This window comes from Corvus brachyrhynchos, unplaced genomic scaffold (assembly GCF_000691975.1).
Source record: "Corvus brachyrhynchos isolate BGI_N302 unplaced genomic scaffold, ASM69197v1 scaffold255, whole genome shotgun sequence".
In the NCBI taxonomy this organism is placed as follows: domain Eukaryota; kingdom Metazoa; phylum Chordata; class Aves; order Passeriformes; family Corvidae; genus Corvus; species Corvus brachyrhynchos.
Genome location: NW_008238358.1, coordinates 5,956,904 through 5,976,425, shown reverse-complemented (window position 1 = coordinate 5,976,425; position 19,522 = coordinate 5,956,904). Strand labels below are relative to the sequence as shown.

At 44.6% G+C, this 19,522-nt stretch overlaps 2 protein-coding genes across 3 annotated transcripts in view; both read left to right on the top strand.

The window, feature by feature from the left end:
* The window catches only part of LOC103616562 (mitogen-activated protein kinase kinase kinase MLT), an 85,661-nt gene extending 75,066 nt beyond the window's left edge, over positions 1 to 10,595 (top strand). The window contains exons 16-19 of the mRNA XM_017735609.1: positions 336 to 452; positions 1,980 to 2,054; positions 3,088 to 3,238; positions 7,555 to 10,595. Of these exons, the coding sequence (XP_017591098.1) occupies positions 336 to 452; positions 1,980 to 2,054; positions 3,088 to 3,238; positions 7,555 to 8,234 (1,023 nt within the window). The 3' untranslated portion in view covers positions 8,235 to 10,595. The remainder of the gene's footprint in view (positions 1 to 335; positions 453 to 1,979; positions 2,055 to 3,087; positions 3,239 to 7,554) is intronic.
* Positions 10,596 to 12,998: 2,403 nt separating this feature from the next.
* The window catches only part of CDCA7 (cell division cycle associated 7), a 15,970-nt gene continuing 9,446 nt past the window's right edge, over positions 12,999 to 19,522 (top strand). The window contains exon 1 of one of the 2 annotated variants that reach the window (XM_008634751.2): positions 12,999 to 16,374. The gene's annotated coding sequence lies outside the window, so the exon portion shown is untranslated. The remainder of the gene's footprint in view (positions 16,375 to 19,522) is intronic. The other variant, XM_017735611.1, reaches the window with a different exon arrangement.

Below are 19,522 nucleotides of genomic sequence, written 5' to 3'. Positions count from 1 at the left end.
TGTCTGTCTGAATGAGGTCATTCAGGGACACCACACCTCGGAAGACATCAGACCTGTCAGCGTGGCTGCTGCCTCACAGGTTGAGCTAAGAGAAGAGGGAACAAGAAGACTGAGGGTTTTCCATTATCAACACTGTACTGCAAACATGCATATCCTAAAACATGTATATGTTCCTTAACTTTCTTGCTGCGTTGTTTTTTGCCTTCATATATTGAGGATTAGATTTCAGGTTGCTTCAGCTTTCATTTTGTTTCATTTTGGGTTTTGTTGTTGGGGTTTTTTTTTCCTATTTGTATTCTAACAATCCAACATTCTTTTTTTTTTATTATTCATAGGATTGTAAATGGAAAATGTACATGGAGATGGACGGGGATGAAATTGCAATAACCTACATAAAAGATGTGACATTCAACACTAACCTACCTGATGTAGAGATTTTAAAGATGACGAAGGTATTTACAGTCTTAAAGCTTTCACAAATTCACAGATCTCAAACAAAGACATAAAATACCACAGCAGTCGACTTTTGTGCTTGCAGAAGCTCAATCTCTTGACAGCTTTTAAATAAAATGCACATTTTAAATAGAATTGTATCATAATAGGAGTTAGGTATTTTGGTTTTCCTTTAAGCTGACAATAATGTTAACAATAGACAAATAAGAGAAGGAACTAATTTATATTTTCTTGTTTTAATTCCATGTTGTATCCTCTGAATTTATTACCCCTTTTGAAGAAAAGAATGTTCAAAAAATTGCTTGATTTTTCAAGAGAGGAAACCAATTTAAATGTTCCAGAAACTTCATGTAATTTGTCGGGGGCGTTTTGTTGGCTTTTTTCTTTTTTTTTTTTTTTTTTTCTTCTTTTTGGCACGGTTTTAGAAATTTTACCTGGTTCTAAAACTCTCTCTTTCATGCAACAGTGGATTGCAAAGACTGAAACCCATTGCAGAAAGTACAGCACTGAACATCTGCAATTCATTGTCACTGGGCATTTTACCCTGTTTCAGAACCTGCCTGTAAATATTTACCAGTAAGCATTTAGACTGCTTTTTCCTAAGGAACAGAAGTTTTGTTAACACAGAGGGCATTTTGTTAGCTATTATTTTAATTGTTTGTTTTTATTAATATGCTCCCCTTGATAATAGCTAACAAAATAAAGTTCTAAGTGAAAAAATATACAGCTTGATTGCCAATTAGAATGCTGCTCTAATGTGCACTGGTAAAAACACCCAAACTCTTGAGTGCTTTTAGCTGTGAGTTTTTGGGGCAAAATTGGGGGGGAAGCCTTTAGTTATTTTTTCTGAAGGAAAAAAATGAAAAAGCAGATTGTCAACAGTAAAAATTGTAAGGAAAATATGATATAGGTGTATTTGCCAAAGAAGATTCTAATATTTAATTCATGCTAATACTATTTTTATAATTACTGATTTCTGTAACAACACTTGTGGGGTTTTTTTGGTTATTATTATTATTACTGTTGCTATTACTATATTAGTTTTCTGTCTAATTTTAATCTTGGACATTTCAATTTTTCCTTTAAAAAAGCTGTGAAGTTAAATAAACTAACAGCTACATACAGTACCATTACCTTTTCACATACTTCAACCTTTTTATATTTGTCAAGGAATATCTCTGAGAATCTATAGATATTTGTTCATGTTTTCCTCTGTAGATCTAGCAGGAAAAAAAGTGTACATGCATGAAATTGAAAAAGGTTTATGCCCCCACAAAAAAATTCCATGTTGTCTCATCTGCTGTGTGTTATGTATGGAAATCTCTTCTCAGTTTCCTTTTGTAAACAGGGAAGTAAATATTTCAAAAATATATCGCTTTGTCTCATAAAATGTTAAGATTAGTATTGATGTTAACAATATAGGAATGAATGAAAAGAGGCAAATGCTGTAAATACCTTTTGGGCGATTTAGAAACAAGTGGGGCAGTGAAGAGCACCTTATAAAACTCCCACCATGTTTTTTCCAGCCACCGTTTGTAATGGAGAAATGGATTGTGGGCATAGAAGAACACCAGTCTGTAGAATGTGTTGTTACATATGAGGTAAGATCTAAGAAACAAATAAAATAGTTGATCCAAGATAAAACCTACACAGGAGGTGTGGAAATAACATCCTCTGGCTTTGTTATATCCTGTAATCAAGTCTCAGCAGCCTGTAATTAATTGTAAAATATAAAGTCCAGAGCAAAAGCTGAATGAAGTTTACAGAGACAATGGCCGCAGACTGCGGCCTGCGATGGCTCTTGTTCTCAAGGATGAAAGCTCCTTTTGCTTGAAGTGTAATGGTCAGTGATGTTTGCATTATTTAAAGAAGCTGGTTTTTATCTTTTCAATGATGTGCTAATTAGGAGAGCAGAGAAGCAACAGGAGAAGATAGAAAATGAGAAATCAAGAATAAGATAAGATAAAATCCTGAATACAATTTGATGTGATAGAAATTAGCTTTGTAAAAAGAGTTTGCAGTTACTTACAACAGTGATTGTAAGTATTTTATAAAGACTTACTGTGTGTCAGAAGAAGGTTAGTAAATGAGATTCCAGCTCTGTCCTGAACAAGGATTCAGGCAGTGATGGAGAGATGGGGAAATCCTGGGCCTTGCTTGTCTCAGAAGTGCCGAAGTAGTTTTTTTCAGGCTGAAGTTTCTCACAGGATTCATAGGTCCTTAACAGCAGACTGAAGAGCTTGATACTCCAGGAAAATTTTGTTGGGGGTCCCTCTGCAAAAAGACCTGCTTAGTCCTACCTCTTTTAGCAGAAAGCAGTGCACAGTTGATGCTCACATTAATAGAACTAGTAAAATGTATTTTTGTGTTTCTAGAGGAAGGCCTTCAGATCTTTCCTCCACAGGGTACAAGAATTGATGCAGTTATTCACTACCACATTTTTAGCATAATCACAAGTACCAGCCAAAATTATCTAGAGTCTAAAAATATTTGAGAACTAGCTAAGTGGTTTTGCAAGACAGACTCTATATTGAAAGCACTGCTGCCACCCAGGCACTAGTGGAAGTCCCCTCATAGGGGAGCTTAGTGTGTTGTGTGTTGTTACATCCTCACACTTGTGTCCTTCCTGAGCAGAGTGATGTTAGAGCTCCCAAAAGCACAAGGCACATCCAAGCTATCTGCTGGAGCAAGATGAAAGCACAGGACGAGGTTGAGGCAGTACAGCTCATAATACAGACCTCACACTCCAACTCGGAGGGGAATTCACGGAGCAGATCCGACTCAGGTGAGTCAACACATATGAACTTTATTGCTGACATAGGCAGGGTGTATATGGGGAGAACAGCAAAAAGTGGGCACATCAACTGCCCCACTCAGCTTGGTGTCACCTGCAGGCATGCTGAGGGTGCCCTTGACCCCTCTGTATGTCAGTGATGAAGATAATAAATAACACTGGTCCCAATATGAACCCCTGAGGGACATCACTTGTCACTGATGTATACCAGGACTCTGAGCCATTGACCTCTGCATGCAACCATTCAACCAATTCCTTATCCACCTAAGAGTCTACTCAGCAAATCCATCTCCGTCCAATTGAGAGAGGATGTTGGGGGTGATCATGTCAAAGGCTTTACAGAAATCCAGATAAATGACATCTGTAGCTCTTCCCTTGTCCACTGACAGGAATCATTTTAAGATCAGGAAGCATTTTGCTTCTCCAGTCCTCATCCTGCTATCCATTGACTTGATAGGAGTGGGAAGAGAGGCTGCCATTGAAGATTGAGGCAAAGCCTTCTCCCCATCTGTTGTCACCAGTTTTCCAGTGCTGTTTATCAGGGGGATACAGCTTCTTTGATCTTCTTATTTTGTTAACATAGCTGTAGAAACCCTTCTTGTTATTCTTTGCATCCCTTGCCAGGTTCAGTTCCAGCATTGTTTTGGCCTTCCTTAATACATCCCTATACAACCAAACTTCAGGTCTATACTTTTCCCAGGTTGCCTGTCCTTGTTTCCACTTGCTGTGCTTTCGCTTCTTTCCCTTGACTTTGACCAGCAGTTCTCTACTCAGACACACCAGTCTCTTGCCTTCATTGCCCAATTTCTTGCTCCTGGAGAGCTCTTGCACTCTATGGAAGACTTCCTTAAAGATCTGCTAGCTCTGTTCCACTCCCTTGTTCCCAGGGGATTCTATTGACTATGTCCTTGAGGAGCTGGAAGTCTGTTTTTCTAAAGTTCGTGAGCCTAACGTTACCTGACCCATGTCCCTCAGAACTGCAAACTCTACCAATGATCATTGCAGCCCAGGCTGCCTCCAGTCTTGATGTCCCTGAATAACTTGCTTACATTGGTGGCCGTCAGATCCATTTTTCCCTCTGGTAGGGCTGTCTGTTACCTGTCTCTGAAGGATAAGGGGAATGACCTGTATGCTCCTATAGGAAGCAGGCTGGAAGCAGTCCATGGTGATAAGCTCAAACTCAACTGGAGTGCTTCGGCCAGCTCTTCCCTCCCACCCTTAGCCACCCAGCACACAGCTTTGCACGGATGGGCTTGGATAAAGGGCACCTCCTGTTAGAGATGTGTGGGTGCAGATTGCTCTTGCTCTGGCCAGTGCTCTTGCAGGGGGACACACACACTGAGGCTGTAGCCTCAGAAGCTGCATGTGGGGTGCCAAAAAGTCCCCTGTGGATGATAGGCTGTTTTGACAGGTACCATACTGCCAGCCTGGCAGACACAAGTGCTCCTGACATCCTGCTCTTCTGTGAGGAATTGTGGAAATCTTCCCACTGCATTCTTCTTCCACAGCTCAGCTTGCCCATTTGAGCCAGCCCTAGCTCATCATTATCTGACTTCTGGAATGGTGTTTGTTATGGGTTCTGAGGCTTGATTTGTTCAGTGAGATACATTTAATAATGCAGTGGGCTTTACAATTTCCACTTTTCCAGTTTTCATTTCCTAATTAATGTATGCTGCTGACAGATTCACACTTGGCTCAGTTGACTCTAGCACAGTTCTGCCTTTAAGATGTGCTGTTGTTTTTGTAAAAGTGTTTGGTAGCCAAGCTGTTTTTCTCGGAAGTGTTTGGGTTGGGACACCTGAGGGGCAGTACAGGAGCTGGAACAAGATGCCAGTGAGCAGAGGAAGAACTTCTCAATTTTGTACACTACTGGCAACTGTAGGAGAATGGCCTTGTGAAGCCAGAGGTGCTGGACTTGGACTACAGACACATCTAAAATGGGTGTGCTTATTCCTAAGCAATTGTGATCCATCTGCCACACAATTACGTCTTGTAACGCTAATGGCACCTAGAGAGTGTCCTAGAAGACACATCTTTACTGCAGATAGCTTTGCAGATAGAGGTTACCCTGGTTTTGGGGTGATGAACCCTGCAGCCATACCAAAGTGTGGTGTGTATCTTCACAGGTTGGCTTGGCCGCTGTAAGCCGAAATGGTTGCTTTTTTTCAGTGAGTGGTGGGAGAGCTTGTCTGTCCCTTTGGCACACTGGAGGAGTTACATGGAGGCACTAATGTATTGTCAGCAGCCAATTAAATAGGCACAGTTCAGAGCAGGTGGGTTACCAGCCAGCACGAAAGCTGTGCCTCAGCTCTAGCAAACCTTCTGGCCTGTCTTCTTTACCGGACCACCTATCCCAGTTTTAAAAGACCACCAAATCCAAGCACAGAGGTAAGGGTAATACCTGTCTAATAGGCTAAAATAACCGGCAGTGAAGGTACTACCTCTGTGGGCTACCACACAGAGCACTTCACTCAGTGTACAGAGTTGGTGGCTCAGAGACCATGTGAGGGAGAAGCCCTCCAACCCATGAGAGGCAGCCCCACAGGGCACACTGGGAGATCCTTGCTGGGCAGCTGGATCCTGGCCTGGCAACTGCTGTTGGCTGTAAGGAGCAAGGACTGAACAGTCTGAAGGGAGCCCCTTGCTCAGGGAGATCAGCACTGGTCCCATGGGGTCTGTGATGGCCACCTGAGTGTTGGTAACAGATGAAAACCCAAACTCGAGTCCTGAGCCTGCTGTTTCCAGGTTTATGAGGTCTGTGATTTACATCCACATCCTTGGTAGGAGGGCACGGGGGAACGACGGAGGCGATACTGTCTAGCAAGTACACTTTGGCATGCATGTTTCTTTTGAAACCATGACTTTCAAGGAGGTTAAGAAGCAGAGGAGACAATTCCCATCTGTCTTTCTCTGCAAGAAGGTTCACCTCTAAGTGCAGGTGGACCTATCTGCTGTGTCGATGTCACACACACTACAACAGGAAAGACAGTTTCCTTTTGACATACTTGACAATAAGTTGAAGTGATTTAAATCTCTTTGGATTCAAACAAAGTCTGGGGAAAAGAGGAGTGGAAGAGATCATCCATTACATTTTAACAGGAGCAATCCTAATGAGGACAGAGCCGCTATCCAGCTCCCACAAAACTCCCCATGGTCAGTGAAGTGTTCCAGCAAGAGGCAGCAAGGGTTATGCTTTCCTGTTGGAATGATATTAGCAATCTTTAACGACAAATCATTCAAATCTCTCTAGAACAAAATTATTTTACCTGCTCCCTATGGATCTTTGGCCAGAGCTGTGGCCTCAGATAAGAGGAATTCCTGTTCTCTGCTCTACCCACGAAGTAGCAAACCAGGCAGCCCTTGCAGTTCAAATGGAAAATTTACAGCTATTGTATTTGCTAAAGGCTTTCATGGAAACCACAGGACTGACTTTCAAAACCACTTCAGTCTGATCTCTGAAAGCTACAACTTTTGTTACGACCCCAGGGCTGTGACAGTAGATGTAGAGGGAACTGTAATACCCTGAGTTGCTCACAGTTAAGCACTGTCTGAGCCAGGCTGGCTGAAGCCTGATGCCTCACTGGCTTTTCCACATACAGAGTGGGTTTTCTGCATGAAGCTGGATGCCAAGTGGATTGAATTCTGAATTTGTAGTAGCAGCAACAACTGAAGTAGCTCTGGTTTTTGTGGTGTATAGTAGTTTGAAAAGAAATTGGAGCCAGAGGAGGTGAACGTGGCTGCCACAGCTGGGATTTGCACTGGCTCTGCACCGCTTCCTCTCTGTGCTGGGCTGCGAACAGCACGACTGTGCTGGATGGGAGAGATGCAGCTGGAAGGCAATGTTGCAGCAGTACTGGTACCTTGGGGTGATGTCTGTGCCTGCTCTGGAGGTCTCCAGGCTCTTCTGTAATGAAAGCTGTGGAGAAATCTGCTGAGGTTGCTAAGAGCATCATAGGGCATGTTTAAAACCAGGTTGGGTTCAAAAGCCCAGGAGGCACCTGGGAGTGGGAACCCACCTGAAGAGCCAAGTCGATGGCTCAGTAAGTGTATTCTGGTCTAAGCTCCATAATCTGCAGTGGCATCAGAAATATCTGTATCACTTGCTATTTTAAAAGCCCAACATTATGTTCAACCATAACACTGAACATACTCAAACCTAGGACTATTTGCTGCAAGGCTAGGAGGGGAAGGGCGGTTTGAGGTTCTTCTGAGAGAAACGCTGGTACCTAACCTCACACCTTTGGTAAATTTGAGAGCTGTTTTCCATCGATTACAGAAAGCTGACTCTGTTTCCATTTCCCTGCCAGGCACTGACAGTCAGTGGATGCAGACACTGCGCATGCACCAGATAGCAAAAGCCATTTCTCTCCAGCACGGCCACCCCCACAGCCCGACCACAGTCACCCATTACCTGCCCTACCTTCGCAGCCAGGACTCCTACGCTGCTGCCGTCAGGAGGACACGTGCTCCGGTCAGTCACCAGCTCACGTCCATCAGCCACTCGAGGAATTCCTCTCCCCTGTCACACAGTTTGATGAGAAACCTTTCAAATCTGCACTTGAACTCAAAAGGTAGCAGCGCCTCCAGCACAGCCTCTGACACCCCTTCGGAGAGGGACAGGTCTGCGGGCAAAGGTAGAAATGCCTCGCACAGCGCTACCTCCCGCAGCTCCTCGGACGGGCGGCGCAGTGGGACCAGCTCCCCAGTGCCCCCTCGGCACGCGGGAAGACCCAGCAGGACTTCTTTGCCAGCGGCCCCCCCGGCCTCCCAGCACCGCAGGTACCCGCGCACCCCTCCGCAGCCCACGGCCATCCCTGGCATGCCCCCACAGAGTGACAGCGAGCCCAGGAGGGGCGAAGGGCAGAGCAGAGCCAGCGAGGGCGGGTGGATAAAGGTGCAGCACACAAGGAAACCCCACAGGCAGGCCGCCGGCAAGCCGGGAAAGGACAGAGCCAGGGGGAGCTGGCGGGGCCGGAGGATGTTCTGAGAGGAATTTGGCCCTTTATTTAACTGAACGTTCAACCCAGAGAAGATATGCCTGCTCCTATTAAATTTGCTGCACCAAAACCGGTACCCGTCTGGCTGTGGCCTGGCAGTGGACAGGGGGAGCTGCCACCTCTCCTCCTGTCACTGTCAGCACCAAGGGATTTTATTTGATTTTCTCCCCTCTGTTTGGCTGCTTGTGTTCTCAGCTGACTGGATATCCACTCATTTGCTTAATATTTCAAAAATAAAATCCGTAAGGCACAGCCAGGTGCCACAATGAAAGGCTCTCCGTTTCATCCTTAGGACAGTTGTGCTGTTACCTCTCTCCTCACCTCACTTTGCCTCTAGATGCTGAGTCCAGCTCTGAGCAGAGTCTCCTCACCCCTTGTCTATTCTGCTTCTGCCAGGGCTTTAGGAAGAGGTAGTATTTTTATCAGACCAGCATAATCTGAAAAAAAGGGACACAGGGACATTTTTCTTCAGGTCCACTTTAATAGCTTCACTTCTCCACTTTCAGCTTGCCATCCCTTCTCAGGAATTTCTTACTTTGTTCCTTATTAAAAGCCTCAACATTAGCTACCCAACACCACTGAGCACACTCTGTCACATACACAGTTGTCTTAATCAGAAGGAGAATCAAAAACTACGCTTTATTCTTTTGGTGAAAAAAAATTAAAATAGAGTGAGAAGAAGGCATTGCCTTTTATCATAGTTACAACTAACCCCACTGAGGTCTATGATAATATTTATCCCTGTGCAGCTGGTATTTTTTAATTGAATTTTTAAATGGCCAGACTGTGTCGCTTTTGTCTTTCAGTCTTCAGGTAGTAAAGACAAGGTCAGCAAAGTTTCTGATTAATGTGGTCTTTAGCTCTGCTGAGAACAAAGACACAGCTTAGACTCAGTTGGCGTCAGAAAGTTTCTTCGTGGCCTTTTCACTCCAAGTTGATTTCACACAATTAAAAAGGAGAAAAAAAATTTTGGGTTTCACAAGATGCAAGAGAAGAAAAAAGGAAGAAAGAGATAAAGGAAGCTGAACCCAAAGCAATGCATGGTATACTCTGAAAGCCAAGGAACTGTGAATTAGAGATGCCTTTGAACAGGGTGCTGCACACCATCAATCCCAGATGGTACTCGCTGGCACACCATTGTGAGCAATGCTGGCAGAGCTGCTGGCATGTCACCTGCTCAGGGTGAGGGGGCATCACCATAGCCCTGTCACTGGATGTTCTAAATTCCCTGCTCCACACAAAGGCCACTCCTGTGGGCACATGCAACTCTCCTTCCTCTGATTGCCACCAGCCCCAGTGAGGGCTGTGCCCTGGGGTGAGTTTCCAATACCTACCAGAACTGGGACTCACATTTCATGAATTCAGGACAGGGTCCACCAAAACCAATGGAGCAAGACACAAATGACACCAGGTGTCAGGAATTGCATCTCTCTCACTGAAGTGCCTTTACCTCTGACAACAGTTAAGAGCAGAAAAAAAGAGAAGCTTTACCTTGAAGTGAATTCAGCTGGATGTGATGCCCTGTGGTAACAACATTTGCCATTTTCTTGTTGCTTCAAACTGGCTGAAAGCTAGTTAGTAACCCAGCTTCTGGCCCTGGTTTACTGAGCCTGACAACTAATTTGGGTGACATGGACAATCTAGTACTGGATGTTTCTCTGTCACAACTTAGGAGGGGACTGGGATTTTGTAAAGGTTGGGGATCCTCCCCTGACATTTCTTGCCATGACCAAAATGGGTTGGAGGATACCAACTGATAGTAACTGCACCTGAGAGTAGTTGCTAGAAATGTGCTTGTGTTATTAAAATTTGGATATGCATCTCAGGAATCACAGCTGGGCCTGCACAAATCCTAAGAAAGAAATTGCAAGGGCTTGGAAGGGCACCTTTCTCTTCTGGGGTGATCAGGATGGCAGTGTAGTTGTCCAAGCCTGAGACACTGTGGCCTGGTGGTGGCAATTCAAGATTTATCAGCTGCCTGTGGTTGTTTGTCAAGATGTCCAGCAGGATTCCTCTGCTGTTTGTAAGCTATTTAGTGCTGTGCCTCATTTTAATCTGCAATGTACTGTTTGTCCACATCTGTTGTATTAAAGTGTTCATTAGCATTTAAAGAAGGAGCGGATGGTATTGATCATGCCCATTAAAATTAAACAATCATGCATTAGTGACTGATTAGGAATCCTTTTGCTGCACCAGCACTGCTGGTTAAAGCAACAGTGAGTGAACTTGTAAAAAAAAAATTCTCAGCAAGATCTAGTTTTCCATCTTGTTTTTATCATTTTTAATGTGGCTACTCCCTATCTTGGTGATAATGCATTATAAATAAAATTGTGCTTACATTTTCACACACACCCCCAGTACTTTACAAAGCTGAGCTTTTTTTTTTCATGTTTTACTAACATGCAGCTAGAAGACCATGCACAGCAATGTGTAAAATCAGATTGTCTCAGGCAGCTACGCCTCAGGAAATGCTCTTTGGAAAGGAGCCATGTTATGTTCACTTAGGGTTTTCTTACAAGTCTGTTAAAGCCAACCATATTTAAGTGCCAGTATGTCTAGATTTGCATGGCAGGAGCTGGACACACTGCCCTCCATCCACACACATATCCCTGGCAGTGCTGCAACTGCTACACCCTCCCTCCAGGGCTGACTCTGCAAGTGGCACAAAATACCAGTGCTTAGAGCTGCCCCTTGATTTCCTGGCTTTTCTTTCTCTTGGGCTTCATATCTCCATGCATGGATGTTGATGTTTTCTTAATCCCCAAAAGGTACCTGCATTTTCCTCTTCCAGGGTTTAAAATGCTCTGAATTGTAAGAAGCGAGCTCTGAGGTGTCTGCTGGAATGGATGATGAAAAACAGCAAAGAGCTCATGAAGGCAGATTCAGAACTGGACATCCAAAGTGAGTGAGTATTTGCATCCAATTGAGAGAATGTTTACAAAATCAGATACAAATTTTCTTTTCCTTTTTTTGTTTTTAATGTGAGACTTACTGTCAGAGCTTACACCAGAATCTGTTTGTTCATTCAGCAGCATTTTAGTCTGGATCTTATGTGAATCACAAGAGTTGCCCAGCTCTCTCTGGATGCCAGACATCAGCTGGAAAGCTTCAGGGTGAACAGCAGCATCTCTCCCTGGCCATTGGTTCTTGACCCTGCCGGTGGGTTGTGAGGGAGGAAGCAGTGCTCAGTTCAGACAGGAGGAGCAGGTTAACCTCAGCATCATGGCCCTTGGTTTTCTGAAACTTTACAGGCTTTACCTCCACAGATGATGTCTTCATGGCATGAGCAAAAACACTTCTTTCTTTTTCTACCAACAAGACGCGTGGTTCAATTTTTTTGATGTGTTTTTTTCTTTTTTTTTGTCTTTCCCATATACCAAAGGATGTCTTAAAAAAAAAAAAAAAAAGAGGCCGGAGAGCAGTCACTGCTGAGGGTAGCAATCATTCTTCTTTAGCTCAGTGTCCCAGAGCTGGGTCTGACCCTGTTGGATATTGTCTTCCTAAGAACACAGGTTTCCCCAGCAGCACTGCCACTGCCATCAGGACTGGCTGTAAGAGATGAGTGTCCTGGGGACCTGCCCCATAGAGGGAGTGACAGCCAGACCAGCAGCTTGCCGTGGTGCTGCACTCTCTGGGAGCTTGTTCCCTGTGTCTTGCAGATCAGAGCCATGTGCTGCTGTGCTGTGAACCAGCTGGCAATTCAGGCGCCTGTGAAACCCTGCTCCTGAGCAGGGCAGCTCGTGAATGGGAGACTCCCTGGAGCAAAAACATTGCCCAGGCCTGCAAACACAGGCTGCTTTTGTTCACATACAGCCAGGGGGCTGCCCACAGGCAGCTTGCTCAAGAGACAGAGGTCTTTCTGAAAGGGAGAGAGATGCTTAGAGGGTTTTGGTAGCTGCTCACCTGCCTGAGTGGCGAGCGAATGAAATGGCAGAGTTACCTGTCACGCAGCTCGACCCCTCACACAAACCTTTTCTTTTCCACAGAGCCTTTGCAAATTCACAGGACGATTGTCACAGAGGTGACAGCCCACTGAACTGTCCAAGGGGCACCAAAATCATAAACAACTCCAGGCTGTTCCTCAGCCTAACCCCTTGTGACATGAGCAGACCATCAATCCATCCCAGGATGGTGGAGGTGCAGAGGTCGCTTTTTATGACCTGGGCAGGAATTTCCCGCAGCTCAGGGTTTTATTTGGGCAACACTGTAATCTCTTTCTCTTCCTGCATTTCTACGTGTTGCTTTGGCCTCCTATTGATTTCGACACACATACCAAAATTTAGTGCCTGTGCTGGTCTTGTCAGGAAGATGAACAGAATTAATGATCGGAGAGGGGAGATGAGGTGGCCATCCAACCCCTTTTTGCTAGGATATGCAGCTCCCAGGGTTTCAGCCTGTCTGCCTGCTGCCACGGCACACGGTACCCCTGTGCTCAGGGAAATTTGGCCATACTGCCTGGCTGGAAAGGGATGACTTTGGGAACTGCTCATCCTGTGCTGATGTTGCTGAGAACTGCCTTGAGCAGGGGGGATGCCAGTGGCCCCTCTGTCTCCTCATCCACACCCTGACCTCAGTGATGGACCAGTGGATAAAACACTGCCATGCTCCCAGTGGTTTTCAGGGCTGGGGTTCACAGCTGTTGTTGCTGCTGGGGGGTTTATTTCCATGAAGTGCTAGAGAAAGCAAACAGTCCCTATCTGGGGGGGGTGGGGGGGGGAGTGCCCATTTGTGCCTCCCCCCAGCACTGCCATGACTGAGCTAATGCCCCATGAGAACCTGCTTTCTTGCTGTGAAATGGGGATGGCTGCTTTTGGACATGGTTTACTTTTTAAAGAAAGAACTGGCTACTGCAGTTTTGCTCTATCTTACCTGCTCCCACTGATTATTTTCTAGCAGTTGGCCATGTGTGACAGCATGCTGACCAGAATCTGGCAACTTGCTGAGCTGATTGAAGGAGCAGATGTTGCCTCACTGAGAGCAACAGTCCCCAGCCATGGCACCCCTCACCTCTGTCCTGCTCTCTAGCTCAGCTAATGCTGCTCAGGATAAAATCCCACGTATTTTAAGACTTTCTATAACTTGCAGACTTGCTGCCAAGAAGATTGGACTGTGCATCAAATATATGCAATTGATTTTTCGGATTGTGCTAGAGAATGCACTTTGACATAATAATAATAATTATTATTATTACTTTAGGCTGGGAAAGATGGGCAGTGACTTATGTAACTGTGGAAAAACCCCACACTGAGGGGCTGACATGTCCATTTTGTGACATGACATGGCATCTCTTATCACAAAATGGAATCAAATAGCTGTGCTACCTCTGAAATTTGCATCTGACAGAATTATTTTCTGTATGTGTGTCCACCGTATAAGGGTTTTTACCTAACATTCTTATCTAATGAATTGCCATGCTTAGCAGCTCAAGCCAGTTTGTTGCAAGAAGTTGGAGGTTAGAGAGGAGAAGTCTGTTAAGGCAATAACACTAATAAGGGTCTGCCAAGATCACGTTTGAGTGAATGTAAATCCAGGGCATTTGAGATGAACAACTCAGAGGATAGAGGAGTGGCCTCTTGGGAGAAATGCGAGCTGGGGCTGAAGGTGCAGCCCGTCCCTGCAGCTCCCACTGCAGCAGCACCCAGGCTCCGCACAGCCGCAGCCCCTGCTCCCGTCCCTGCCCGGGGCCGGAGCCTCCTCCCGGACACTTCCCGGGGCGCTCTGGCAGGTGCTGGCGGGCGGAGACACGGACACTGTGCTGTGCAGAATTAAGTAGCTTGGTACACCTGGGGCTCAACACACACATTCCTTTTCCTGCCTTAGCAGGCAAGGTGAGGGCTCCCTGCAGCAGAGAGGGCATTTTCCTCATGCTGTGAAAAAACCCAAGGGCTTGAAAACTTGAGATGTGCCCTGGGAACCTGTGGCAGGCACTAGCGAGCCCTGAGGGACTCTTTCTACTTGTCCCCCTCACTTCCTCCCCCCTGAGAGAGCTGCCTGGGGAGAGAGATCCCTGGGGAGAAGGTTATGCCACCACATGTCCTCCCACCCCCATCCTCTCCCAGCAACCACATCTTGCTGAAGGCTGGTGGAGGCAATGCAAATCAACATTTGCAAAAAGGCAATGGCAAAGCTCGTGTAAAAGGGCAAAAAAAGAGACTACAGTAAGTATTTTTGATTATTTCCTGATAGCCTTCTGTTTCCCACAGCTATACAATTGCAGAACATTTTGTAAATGATTTCTTTATGATGTGACTAAATGTAATTTGCGTTTTCAAAGGGAAATACAAATCAAAGCCCAACAATGAAAGGGCTGGGATTTTGAGCTTTTAAAAGTGGCTACTGCATATCAAAACCAGCTACTTTCGAACAACATTTTTTGCTATGCATTTTGTGGAATGGCTACAGGACAATCAAATGAGCATTGTAATTATGCTCCCATAATGTGCATCATAACGCTCTGGGCTCCAAATGATCTGCTGTGACTTACATTTGGAATAATCATTAAGGTTTCTATCAAAAATGACCACATTTCAGCCATTTTCTTAGTGCACCGATGAATGTAGTATCAACTGCACTTTTTCTGACACTGATCTGTATTATTCCTTTGGTTTTCCTTCTCTTATTCTTTTGATTTTTGTGGTCTTGGCAGTTTGTGTCAAAGAAATACAGTATCGGATAAGATTGGACATGACCACCTTCAATCCAACATGCAGGATGCATTGGCACACAGCCTTTACTAACAAGAAAATCATAGCAAAGCACAAGGAGATAGAAACCTGTTAAACTAAAAGGAGAAAATCTATTTCTCCTTAGAGAGAAAAAAAAGGAAAAAGATACTAATTGCATTGTGGAGGTATTTTATGGAGCTAGTACAGCTGGTCTTACTAGAAACGGATTGTACATATTAAATATTATATTTATTTTACAAAATCTGATTCTACCTATGAGAGCATAGTGTTAAGGTATTTACATTAAAAAGGTACTCCATAAAAATGCATGTCCAGCAAACACATAGAGGTCTAGCTGTAATTAAATCTCCAAAAGTGATGTTCTGTGTAAGAACAAGTATGTCCTTTCTGGATTGCAATCAATAGCAGGTTACCTGATTATACACCTTATTATGTCTTGTATAGTAGTGTGAGCCACTGGAGGGTGATGTGTGAACAAAGAGATATGCTTGATCAGATCTTTTCAAGAAACACACCTTACAGGAGAGAGAAAAACAATTAGTGTGTGTTATAGGTTACCGATTTACAATTTACATCATAAATCAATGTCTGATTATTTTAATGCAAAATGTTTTTAGCTTCATTTTATTGCACTAATGGTTTCAATAACACACTATAATTTGCTCAGATGAAGAGGTGATTGGACAGCTCTTACATAAATTTTTAATTACTGTCATTAGTGGCTGCAGTCTTATTCTTTCCTGTGGAGCTAAGATACGTGTCATTGCATTGTGCTACGGGTACTCAGTGGCCATGAGAATCCAAACTCTCCCTTTCCTCTTAAACGCATGCACCCATAAATATGTGTCACTGTGCAAGTCTCATCACAATAAATACTAGCATCACACAGACATTAACTAATGTGTCCACATGCTATTTTAGGCAGGTGTGGTGGTGCATCCCCACCCTTGGGCCATACTATGATCTCAGAAATACTCATTAAGCCTTGGCCTTGACAAACACCACCTGGGCTAAGGTCCTCTTGAACTTAACAGAAACACTGCCAGGAGCTTATGCTTTCTAGTGTGGCTGTTTTTAACGAACAGCCTTGAAAACTGATTTTTCTTGCCTGAATAACAACCCAAGTGGAACAACATTTTTGTTCCCAGACTTTCGAAGAAAATTATTGACCCAAATTGTGGCCAGGATGGAAAATTACTATGGCTAAAGCCAACCCTTTTGTGACCCTATAAAGAGCAGTCCTAAGTGAGACCCTTTGAGCCCTCCTGGACCGCAGCAGGCTGTGACCAGCACCTCCCCCTGAGTGGGGCCTCCCAGGGCCAGCCAACACTCACGTTTGCCATACTTGGGGGACCACCACCGATCGCCAACAATGGAGCCTGGGCTACCTCCACTCCTCGAGACTCAACACTTTGCCCACTGAGAAGATCCAAAGGCATCCGATGTGAGTACTTTGCTGAATTCAAAGGGAACTTTTGAAATGTATATACCTTGTGTGTACTCCTTTGGGTCCGCATGTGAGTGTGAATGTGGTATAGCAAATGTACTATGAATGTTGCTCTCCTAGATTCTTAAGTAGTTTAGGTTTGTAAGTAAGTTAGGCCTATTACTGAGTTACTGTTGTGCTATAGTAACTTCTGTAAGAATCTTTTGTTTAATTGTTTACATTAATCTGTCATTAAGTGCTGTTGAGTTTAAGTGCCATTAAAACATTTACGCCTAGACCGTTTTTCAGGTGTGGGGCTAAGTTTGTCAAGGAAGTCCATTCTGAACCTTGTGACTCAATGGGAGGGTCTCCCTTATTCTTTTTTATCCTTAGTCTTTCTCGGCCTTACCCTTTTTTCATGTAGATAATTTCTGGTTGATTTTAGTTTTAGATTGATTGTAGACTTCAGTACAATTTTTCTCTATGTGCTTTAACCATCTAGTAAGTAGTAGAGTGAACCTTGCCAATGAACTTTGTCATGCTTTCATTGTTATATTAAACATGCTTTTGCTGATACCTTTGCCAGGGATTCTTTGGGTGTCCTAAAACACTCATTCATAACAGCAGGTAAAAATGTATAGCTCCAATTTAAAAAAAAAAAAGAGAAAGGAGCATAAAGTGTGTTGAGTGTAGTTAAGATAGGAACTGTGTAGGAGAGCCAGGGACAGGGCAGCAGGATTCCTGCCTCCAGAGAGAAAAGCTGTGTTACAATGCTAACAGCCAAAATCTGCGGGGTGACATGGAAAACAGCCCTTGTCCTTCATCCCAGCAGACCAAAGGTCACATCTATTGTTCCTGACAATGGGGCTATTGTTGGAGGTCCATGTTCTCGCTACTGCTTGAAGCTCCTAACATGTAAACAACTTTGATTCCCCTAGATAGATGCAGAAAGCATTGCACGCTCAATCTACTGCATGTCCCTCCATAATTTCAGCCAATTCCCTTAGCAGGTCTTCCAAGGGCTGCTACCATGTAGTGACAGCTCATTTCAAGGAAAGATGAGACCTTAACAGACTATTTTATTGAAAACACCTGATAAAATACTCCAGATGATCTTTGCCGACATGTGAGCCCTGAGGGGTGAGCTGGCTGGTAGCACTGGACAGGCTGTGCAGGACCCTGACTGGGGGACTGAATGGGCAGGGATGTTTTCCTCTACTCACATTAGCCTAATGTAAGTGTGGCTGAAAATGCAATGCTCACCTGAGTTCACCTTTGCATGTCTTCAGCTTCTGTTAATAGCTAGATGTAGGACAGTGGTGCTGCCTATGTCTTGACAAACACAGAAAAACTTTTTCCATCATGGTAAAGCCAGTTGGTAAGTTTGTTCTGCCCATCCGCTGAGGGCACCTGTGCCCTGCAGGGCAGAGCAGGGCCATGCAGGCCATGAGGATGAAAATGGGAAATCACAGTGTCACAGGTCACAACAACCATCTCCTGAGTTACAGACCTTCATTTTCTGGTACCCTTGCTGTGCGCTGTAGGAAGGGAAGCCTCTGCCCTTCACATACATCCCATTTCTCTTTCCCGTTCCTGCTCCCTTATCCCCAGTCATCTGTAAAATATGTGAGCTGATATACACAATTTTCAATAAAATAATTATTTTTCACATATTAAAAAAACCTTGACAATACAGTTCACAAAATGTCCTGTCTGGATTCCCCACAAAATCTCTGCTCTGGCCTATTAATTTGAAAGCCATTTGAACTACATGTGCAGTTTGAAGATTTGAAGAATGCTGTTTCCATTAAGCATTACACGGAAAATTAACTGCAGTCTGAAGTTTTGCTTCAGCTAGTGCCATCAGTACTCCATAACATTTCATATGATGCTCTTAAAAGCTGTGAAGGTTGGCTACTTCTCTAGTAAAATTCTGGTAAGTGATTCAAGATGTTAAGGGCTTTTACTCTTAATAAACTGGATCTCTTCTTCCATGTAAGTAAATAAGTATTTGTAGATTTCTTTTTCTGAAAGAAGTAAAACTACATCAAAATTCAGAAAACATCCCCCTCTTCCCAACTGAGCTGTCTTATTTGGAAGCCATCTGGGTGGCAATCTTCCACTAATTTGGATTTAGAGGAATGGAGTGTGGTCTGGTCTCTGGAGAACTGGTTTCGTTTGTCTGCTTTTGTGTGTGTGCTGAGAAGCCAGCAGTGCAGGTAAGTATGTAATTATGGGCTTATTTAAAATGGAGATTCTTTTACGTGACAGATTGCAGCATGCGCAGGAAGAATAATGCCCGGAGAAAATAGAACACCTCTGTGAGGGCTCTTGTACTCTATTGTGCTGTAGCCTATTTACAGGCTTTGGCTCAGAGATGATTCGTGGTTTGCCTTACACGGGCACAGGTTTGCACGTGCACGGGGCCTCCTCCCTCCAGCCGATTGCAGTGGGGACTCGCCTGCTGTCAGGGAGGCACCTGGAAATGCTGAGCAGCAAGAGTTGCACTGGTATTGAGCCCTGCTCAAACCCCAGGATAAACAGAGGATTATAGCAAACACCAGGGCCACAAATCCCATACAGCTTCTTCAGGGCTTCTCCCATTACTATCGCTGCCAAATATTGCATAGCAGTTATTTTGCTGTGTTTAACGGCCGCACTTGATTTAACGTGCTATTATACATGTTACCAAAAATGGTTTAAAATGACTGATCTATTTTCTTCTGGCCCGTCTTCAAATAGTATTTTGATTGCAAAGGGCAAGGCAGCCAACTTCTTTGTAAAATTCTGTTGAACTGTTGTTACCCGAGGAGCAGAGGCGTCACCTCGTCTCACTCCTCTCACTCATCGGTGGGGCCCTGGTAAGCGACCCTCCATTCCTCGTGGGACTCGGGGTAGCCTGCGCGCTGCGGGGTGAGTGTTCCGACGCACTGTACTTGTACTACCCTGCCTGGCAGGCGGTGCTGGGTGCGGGCTCTGCTGGGAACAGCCGGGGCACAGACCCTTGGCTTTCTTTCGTGGAGAAGCCCCGCTGCCCTTGAAAACTGGCAGGTTTGGGGGGTTTATTTCAGAGTGGAGCCAACCTAGGTATGGCATATAAAAACTGCTTTTTAAAAAAAGGCGTAGAGACCACGGGGGCTTCCCAGCAGGCCCCGGCTAGGCACGA